This window comes from Apteryx mantelli, chromosome 5 (assembly GCF_036417845.1).
Source record: "Apteryx mantelli isolate bAptMan1 chromosome 5, bAptMan1.hap1, whole genome shotgun sequence".
NCBI lineage: Eukaryota > Metazoa > Chordata > Aves > Apterygiformes > Apterygidae > Apteryx > Apteryx mantelli.
This window is the reverse complement of record NC_089982.1, coordinates 52,332,733-52,342,198: the sequence shown is the minus strand read 5'-3', so window position 1 is coordinate 52,342,198 and position 9,466 is coordinate 52,332,733. Positions and strand designations below refer to the sequence as shown.

Sequence of the window (9,466 nt, the reverse complement as noted above, 5' to 3'; positions counted from 1 at the left end):
AATGACATTGTCAATATTAGAAATCTGTTTTTGAAGGTAAAATGATATATATCAAGAAGTTGTGAACACACTTGCTTAGAGATCTTGGCTCAAATGCTTTATCTGAAGTGCTAAATACCATTACCCGCTGTTGGAGAGTGATGGCATATCCCTTTATTCCTCATCTAAAGTGCTTATTGTCAGCATAGTATGTGTATCATAGCAAACCCAAAACAAAAGCCCCCTATGTTTTAATTATCTTTACCAGTTACTTCTGAGAAATGCTCCCTGTCCCACTTTCAGGAAGTTAGTGCAATTAGCTTCCTTAAGTGCTATTGCACTTCTCTAGGCATTGCGAATTAAAGCCTGAAACAAAAGCCTAAACAATCTGCTGCTCTGGTCTTTCATTACTTAACTCAGAAATCAACCAAAATTTTGCCATAAACCTGAAAGATACTTGATTTTATATTCCAAAACTATGAAATATTTGCAAACGTACTGCATACATGTGTGATTAACATTTGTTTCTAGCTCTTAACTATAATGCCTTTAAAGTGTCCCCCCTTCTAGCCCTTGTCTGGAATGCTATTTTCAATGCAGTTTACTTCATGAAGATCACTTTGAAGCAGTCTTCACAGAAGGAAAGATAATTTGGCCCAGTAACACTCAGATAAGGACTTAAACAGTATAATTCCATTTAGGGTCTTCAAAAAGTAACTCTGAGATGCTAAGTAAATCAGTCAGCTGTGTTTGTTGTGGAAATCTACAAGGCCAGAGAATTTTGATATTAAATTTTCCAGGCAGGTTCATTCAAAGTGACCATCCCCAGGGTGAATTGGCTTCTATGCACTATTTGGAAATATGCTTAGTATCTTAGTATATAGATAGATAGATAGATAGATAGATAGATAGATACTGCAGTGTGTATCTGCTCTTCCTAACATAGAATGTGCTGTACATTCACTTGGCTGCTGAATTTCAGTGGTATCTCATAGGAAATAATGATCTAGTATCTTCAGAAGTCAGTGTGGGTTTTGGAGCAATGCCACAGCCTTAAGGTCCTTATGGGTTAATGGAGCCATAAAAAATAAAAATAAAAATATGCCTTCTGTGAGAGTCTTCAGAGTGCTTTACAAATTTAGTGTTACACTATCTCTCCCAGGTAGGCAACTTTTAAAGCTGGCAAAAGTTTGGCAGACCTGGTGATTCAGGACCTCAAGCATTCCTGTTTACTCCCCTGCTTACAGCAGATCACTGCCCCTGAGCAATGCCAGCTCTTGGCCTTTCTCAAGGAAGAGTGCCTGGTTGGGGGCTACTTAGAATGAGGGAGCACCACAGTTTAAACTATGTTGCTTGGTTGTGTTTTATTATTTTTGAGAAGCAGCCGCCATTTCGCTTTGAGGTTGGGGAGGGGGAAGCCCTTTGTTCTTCCTAGAAAAGTACAGCTGCCCTAGGGAAAAAAATAAAATAAAAAGAGAAAAGAAAAAGAAAAGACTCTAGTCCTAATGTGGCTGAGGGGAAAGTGAGAGATTCCCATGCTAAGCCCACGTAGAGCGATCCGCTCGTGGAAATGGCTTTGCCCCGCCGAGAAACAGCCGTGCGGGCAGCGCGCAGCCCCCGCGCGTCCCGCCGAGGCGCCGCGCCGGCCGGAGCGAGCGGGGCCGCGGCCCGGGGCTGGGACCGGAACCGGGGCCGGGGCCGGGCCGGGGGCGATGCGCCTCGCCTCGTCGCGCCTCACCTGCGGGCGGCCCCGGCCCAGGTGCGCGACGGCGGCGCCGCACGGAGCCGGGGCGGAGGCGCCTGCGGGGCGGCGGGGCCGGGGGCGAGGGCCTGCTGCTGCCGCCGCCGCGGGCGGCTCCGATCGGCTGCAGAGGTGAGGAGAGGAGAGGAGAGGTGTTCCCGGGGGCAGAGTCCGAGAGGGACGGACGGAGTGAGAAAGAAGAAGACAGAGAGAGAGAGACAGAGAGGGAGGGAAGGAGCAAGGGGGGCGGGCGAAGGCGGGCGGGAGGGAGGGCGGGAGGGAAGCAGTGATCCGTCGCAGCTTCCCCACTCTCACTCTCCGCTGCTGCAAGTACTCAACTCTGCCCGTTCTTTGCCTGGACATGTCTTGAGAGTGCTGGATCTTTCTCTCCCCTCTTCTTCCTTTTTATTTTTTTTCTTATTTTTTTTCCTTTACACCCCCCCCCCCCTCTTTTTTGCCTTCCCACCCTCGTTCAAATTTAAAACAGCGGATGGGTCGGAGCCGACACTCAGCGCTGTGGCGATGGGGACGGGCGCCGGGCTTCCTGCGCGCCGGGGCCGCGGCGAAGTTCACGCTCTAGAGGTGTGTGGGCACAGGGGCATTTCTCGTTTCTTCTTAAAAGGAAAAAAAGACGGGGGGCAAAAAATGTGCGGGGATTAACTGAGCTGGAGCACGTTGGGGAGAAGAGCGTTGAGTCCAACTGGTCCGGTGAGTTGTTTAATGAGTTTATTATCAGCAATGTATTTTTTTTAAAAAAAAGGATTCAAATGAGAGTTTTTGTGCCCTAGGTAGTTGCGTTAACGAAAACAGGTTGTTTTCCCTTCAACGCGAAGGTACTGCAGTTCGCAAGCGTGTAGTATATGCGTGTGGCTGTGTGTGTGTGTGTGCGCACACACCGAGTTTCCTCAAACCCAGGCGAACGCAGAAGCGGCCGAGCGCCCCGCGGAGCGCGGCGCGGGTTCCTCAGCGCCGCCGCGCACCGCACCGCAGCGCGGCGGAGGGCCCCGGCGCGGCGGGCCGCCCGGCGGCGCTGGCTTGGCGCGGCGCGCTGCTCGCTCCCGCCGCGGAGCCCGGCGGCGGCGGCGCGCCCCGCCGTGCGCTGTGCCGCGGCGCCCCCTGGCCGCCCGCCGCGGAGCTGCCGCGCCGCCGCCGGGCCCGCGGCTCCCGGGGCGCCTCGGGGCGCTGCGCGGCGCAGGGCTTGGCCCGGGGGGGCTCTCGCCGCCGTCTGCATCAAAAGTTGGCTCTTGCTAAGCTAGGTCGGTTCCGCCTGGTCTCCAGCCCCGGGTGCGCGAGGCTTCGGTTAGAGAAGGGCTCCCTCGCCGCCGGCTTTATTTATTTATGTGACTACTAAAATGCGCGGCGGGGCTAGTGCGCGGGGAACGTGCCCCGCGGCGCCGGCTCGGCTCCCGCCGGACTGCGGGGTTTCGCCGTGCGGCCGCGGAGCCGGGATTCCCCAGACAAACGCCTGATCGTTATTAAGCGTGATCACTTATTAATGAATGGGGAATCCTCCGAGGGGTATGCTGGAGTGTCAGTCGCTCCAGCTTTACTCCTGCATCGCGCCCCCGCCCCATGGAGAAGCGCGTACGGCTCCGCAGCGGTCTCGGAGCAAAATCCCCGGGGCTGAGCGGAGCGGGGCGGCACCGCGCCGCGTCCTTACGCCGCCCCCTCCTGCCGCCTTTTCCGGTACTGGGGGCAACGATAGTTTTTAAAAGGGTCGCGAAGGCCGGAGAGCCCGGTCCTGCAGGGGAGCTGGGATAGACACTAGTTATTTTTGGCCGCTGGTGGGGAAGCCTCCCTTCGCACAGCCGCTGAGCCCCGGCTCGGGCAGCTGAGCGCGAAACCAAACCTGCCCGGTACCCCCGCGGTGCCGGCGCTGCCCCGGGGCCGGGCCGGGCCGGGCCGGGGCGGCGGAGGCAGCGCCGGGAGGCCTGTCCCGCTCTGCGGCGTTGAAGTTGTTGGGGGCAGGGAAGTGCCCATCGCGGGGGAGCCGGGCCGCAGGGTTTGTCCCGGGATCTGGCGCTCTTTGAGCGGCTTATCCCTGTGAGCGAGGATTACTTGTTTCTGGTTTTTTTTTCTTTCTTTTTTTGATGGTATCTCCCGAGATCCTCTTAAGATCCGTGCAAGGGCCAGGCTGCTGCCCGGAGACATCAGCCTTTTGAAGTTTCCCCGTCACCCCTCCGAGGGAAGACTTGACTAGACGTAGAGCCGCCCGCCCTCCCGCACCGGCACCCGCGTCCCTCCGGCCGGGGCCGCCCGGAAGGGCCGGGCGCGGCGGCGGGGGCTCCTGCTGCCGGGCCGCCCCTCGGCGTGCGGGTCCGGCGCGACCCGCCGCGGGCAGAGCAGCGCGGCACCGCCGCCCGGAGGCTCCCCAGCGGGAGGAGGGTTTGCTGCTGCCGCTCGCCTCGGCGGCGCCCCCGAGGCTGGGCCCGCCCGCCCACGCCGGACGGGACGGGAGGGGACGGGACGGGGCGGCGGGGCCGCGCCGCGCCACCCGTCCGCGCAGCGCCGCAGAAACGAGTTCCGGAGCGGTGGCCGTCCGGCGTCGCGGAGGAATACGGCGGCGAGGGCGGCGCGGAGCGGCGGGGGCGGAGGGGCACGGGGAGGCGCGTGGCCGGCGCGGCGCGGCCCGGCGGCGAGGGAAGAAAGGGACGGCGGCGCGGCGGGCACTATGCCGGGCTGGCCCCGGCCCGCGGCCCCGCCGGGCGGGCAGTGAGGCGCGGCGAGGCGACGGGCCGGCTCGGCCGCCCGGGGGAGGCAGCCAGGCGAGTTGGGAAAAGTTTGGTCCGGCGGGAGGGGGGGGCGGGCCGGCGCGAGCCCCTCAGGAGCAGAGGCGAGGCCGGGGGGGAGGGGCAGCGGTGAGGCGCGGGGGCGGTGCGGACCCGTGTCCCCCCCACCCCCCCGGCCCAGGTGGCCGCGGGCGGCGCTGGCGGGGCCGGGGCCGCGCTCCCGTCCCGTCCCGTTCCGTCCCGCGCCGAGCGGCGGAGCCGGCCGGGGGTCGTGCCGGCAGGCTGCTGCCGAGCTACGTGGAGCAGGAAGGATGGCGATAATATTTCCCTCTGGAGGCAAGGTGTCCGTCTGCGGGTGCTTTTAATGGGCCATTGTAAACTTACGTCGCCGCGTAGAGCAACAGGAGCGGTTCGCAGTGAATAAGTACCTCGGAGAGATTGTTCGTCTTTGTTTGCGCTTTAACAATGTAGCTCTCGTCGTTTCTACTCGCTGGATTCCCCCGAAAGATAAAGGGCAGGCGCCCCCGAGGACGCCGTGTTTGACGGTGGCTCTCGCCGAGATCTCAGCAGGCTTTTGCTTTTTCTCTCTGTGGCAGTTCAAACAAAGCAAAGTTTGGCTTGAAAGGTGCACTTCTTAATCTTCTCGTGTGTAGTAATGACAATGTATCTTACTATTGGTACTCTCGCATGGTAAATAAACTTTTTTTTTGGGGGGGGGGAGTGCGTTAATAAATAAAAACAGCATTTTAACAGTTTTTCCTGAAGTTTAAACTACTTGCATGCAAGTTGTTCTACAGTTCTGTGTCACTCTAGCTGCATGGGAAATTATGCCTATATTATTATCTCTGCTGTCTTTCTGTAAAAGCTTTATGAACACTATATATTTCCTATTTACCTGTCTAAATATGTGGAAATATTATTCAAATGTTTAGTGAGTAAAATGTCTTATCTTAATACTGAAAAACACTTCTTTAGTAAAGTTTTCTGTTTTGCTTTGTTCTGGGTGAAATCCTAAGATCTCACCTTTAAGAGAGACTGGAAGATGAGCTTTTAGTAGTAGCAGTCTCCTGATTTGAATAACTAATATATGTATGAGAAAGAACCTTATAGGACTAAGTTATCACTGGCTTCAGCAAAAGCAAGCAAACAAAATAACTCCTTAAAAAAGACAAAGATTTATAACTTGTAATTTAAATTTTTAGCTTAAAGTTGAGAGCAAGCTCAGTGAAACTATTTTGGGCCCTGTAAACTTTAAGTTATCATCTTGCTAACTTTGGACTGAACTTTTTCACTCACAAAGATTGGAGGTATGCATTTCCTTATGAGACTAATCAATCCAATACACTAGCAAGTAACTGTCCTATAGGTAAACAGTCAAAATTCTCTCTGTGGAACTTTTTTGTGCTTCAGGATTCAGAGTCTTTGTGTGCTGTTTAGATACAGCTGCTATTTTTCCTTTTAAACTTCAGGAGTTTAATCAGCAAAGATCTCAAAAGCATAAATCAAAGTACCTCATAAGATTTAACTCATAAAGTGGGGGAATATAAGCATAAAACCTTCTGGAGTTTAGTCACAAGTTGAAACTGTTATATTAATCTCCATGACAGTGTACGTTTTCTGAATAACTTACCAGCTTTAATAAAGTAACGTTACCTTATGCTTTCATTATGTGTTAATTTTCTGAATATCAAAGCAAATAGAACCCTCCACACAAGAAGAAAAAAACTTTTTGTGTTGATTACAAAAGATATCACTACGTTTTTTTGATTGGAAACTTAAGCATGTTAAAACAGTTAAATCTGAAGGGTTTCCAGTCAGACTACATAAATTATTTCTTTTAAGGAATTGAAAGAGTAGGTGTAACTGTATGGTTAGTACAGTCCACAAAGCCACGTGATCTCTCTTAGGCTTCTACAATGGGAACACTGTCGTGACAGTTAAGTTACCGCAGTAACAACAGTAATAACTTTTCACTGTGTGTGTGCACGTGTGTCAAACAGTTGCATATACTGATCAAAACTGACTTTTGAAATGGTGATGTTTTGACTTGCAGAGATGTTTTCATGTTAATTTCATGTTAATTAGCAAACATTCAAATTAAAGAAGTGCATGTCCAAAAAACCCCCACAAAAAACTACTTCACCTTTGTTAAAAGTTAGTGGAAGATTTCAGTAGACAAGCACATTAAAACCGCTTTTAGTCCTCAAAATGATCTCTCATGTTTCCCTAGAGTAGAGTAACAGGCTGTACTCACAGTTAGAGTCTAATTCTGCTAAGACAAATGGTGTAGCTTAGTTTTACAGGATGCCCTTCTGGACTTATTTGGCAGGTCTCATATGTAGAAAAAGGGTAACGATGGGACTAGGACTCGTTGTAACTTAGGGTATCTAGCCTGATTTAGGTTCTTTCTCTACCTGTGATTTTTATTTGATTGGTAAAGGAGTAAATATTCCAATGCATACTCTCCGTTGATACGTAATGTAGCAAATAAAGCTCGTTTTCACCATTTGTTGGCTTGCTTGGCACTGGGGTTGCCGTTTATGTATTTGAGTCTTAAAACTTTGAAGTTTTAAACTATAAACATTGAAGCCTACCCACTGTAAGTGTACTGCTAAGCCAGTCTTGTACTGTTGCCTTATGTAAATCATCTTCATTTAGAAGTCATGAATTTGAGGTCTGTTAGCCCCAATTTGTGGCTTCTTTTGCTACTTTTACTATGAAGATAGTTCATATTTCTAAGTTGTGAGTGTTGGTATTTTTTACATATACAAATGATGTTACCTGTGTCATGAGTAAAATTTTTTTTGTTAAGAAAGTAACTAGTTAGTAAAACCAGCATACATATCCCTGTATTGAATATGCATATAAATAAAGCAAACAGTTGCATTATGTCTTGAAAATGGATGCAGAAAATCCTAAACTGGTGATATTCCAGTGATGATAAATTTAGGAGTTCAAAGTGTAGCCTTTGGCTAAAATATTTCTGAAATGTAGTCATTTTCACTCACTGTAATGAGCCATCTGAGTTTCTGTCTAACACATTGTCACTTTGTCTTAACACCTTCTTACATTCCCTCAGCAGTTAACTAGCATTGTTTAACGCTTTAAATATTTATCAAGATTGTTATATATTAATTTCTAGATAATCCTACATCAACAATTTTTAGTCTCCAATAGTTCTCCAAATTATGACACAAGATGGAAAAAGTGTTTAAAATCATAATCTTTATGCACAGAGATATCCAGTTTTGTTTTTAATGTAATGTGGCTAACTATCTGTTCAATTGAGAGATACTTTCAAGCTTTAGCTTGTGAATCAGCAGATGTATGAAGTTGATGCTGAGGGTTGGATTCTCTTACTGATAGTTGCATAATCATGTTTAACAGCCTGCGTGTTGCCTGTTCTAAGCAGACTCTATACTTGAAGTTATTACAGAAAATAAGCAAAAAGTACTTAAGATATTATGGCACAGAAAAATATTTATGTTAATAGTAAAACCTACGCATTTGTTCAACTTAGAGTTTTAGTGAAGAGTTTGGATATCTTAACATAGTCTAATGCATCGTAGTCTAAGGCACGTTGTATCTAATATACCTGAGATATGAGGGCAAAATGATAATATATACAGACAGATACAATATTTATATAACAAATACACCACTTCAGATATCTTCCTAGCAAATATTAGCAAGGATAGGCAGTGAGTTATAGGATGTCACAGCATCAGAGGTCAGACTGAGTATTGGGCCTCAAAATAAATTATAAAAAAATTCCCAGTGCAGCTGAGGAAGAAAATTATACAGCATAAGAGCTAACCAATAAATAAGTAGTTTTTATTAACAAACAGCTCCCAAAAATCCAACAAGCTTGAGTAAAAGAACTAATAACAGCCTCTTAAATACAGAGTCAGAATGCATGCTCCTTGCTACTAAACTTTAACAGATTATAGGCCTAAAATGTGTCTTTAATTTGGAAGCGAGAGCAAAATGATAGCTGGAAATTCAAGAAATTACATGGAAGTGACCTGTGGAGAATTACCTTGGCTGTAAGAAGAAAACAAGAGGTTCACAGGGAAAGGTCCTGATAGATAGGAAAGACTCCCCTTTGCCTGACTGTACTTCTTCCATTTTTATCTCCCGAATGTTTGTTTTTCTACAGTTTTGGAAGGTTTTCACTGATGAAGTAAGATGGTGAACATTTTCTCTTTGCCACCTGCATTTATCCAATAGAGCAGAGCTTGTTTCACCTGTCATAGTAGAAGAGCTGTATTGACAGTTATTAACTACACTCATTTGTTTGTTTGTTTGTTTTGATGGAAATGTTTATTTATTTAGCAGTATATTCATTCAAGTAAGAGGATGAAGCTCTGGAGACCCAAGTGCCTATTTATTCCCAGGACAAATCATAGCTTAGGAAAAAGAATAGGTAAGGGAGAAGGAGAGGAATAATATTGTTAACCTGCCGACACGGTTATTTCAAGCTGAACTGACAGTCTTATTAACAAACACCTTTCCTTCCTCTAGCTTTAAGACCTTTTAAGTAGTAATTCTAACTGGTGACTTACTTTTAGAAGGTCACACACTTTTTATTGTTCATTATGACCATAGCCTTAATCATGTAATTTAATTGCTGGGTTTGAAAGATGGGCACACTTTTTTTTTCCTTCCTAAATGGTACTGGCTAGGTTATTGTTACTTTCTGCTGTTTCCGATGGTTCTGTGGATCTGAGTCTTAAGTCCTCTTCTTCAAAATCACTGCCTCACTAATAGCTGTGACTGAATTTTTAGAGTGAACTGTTCACACAAGCAGATTAATTAGCTCTAATACTTTTTAGTGGGCAGAAGCAGTCCATAGAATTTCAGCCAGTGTGATCTTTCAAGTATCTGAGTAGGTATGAATTAGGGGAGGGATAAATACTGCAAGAGAAGATGGGAGTGGGGGAAGGAAACAACATAATGTGATATCTTTTCAGTGGGGGAGAACAGAACCAGCGTGATGGCAGGCATTGAGGAGAGG

At 48.2% G+C, this 9,466-nt stretch overlaps 1 protein-coding gene across 4 annotated transcripts in view; it reads left to right on the top strand.

Moving 5' to 3' along the window:
• Positions 1-2,220: 2,220 nt before the first annotated feature.
• FAT1 (FAT atypical cadherin 1) overlaps positions 2,221-9,466 on the top strand; it is a 112,261-nt gene continuing 105,015 nt past the window's right edge. For all 4 annotated transcript variants that reach the window (XM_067297995.1, XM_067297994.1, XM_013942103.2 and 1 more), the window contains exon 1: positions 2,221-2,302. In XM_067297995.1, the coding sequence (XP_067154096.1) occupies positions 2,243-2,302 (60 nt within the window). In that variant the 5' untranslated portion in view covers positions 2,221-2,242. The remainder of the gene's footprint in view (positions 2,303-9,466) is intronic.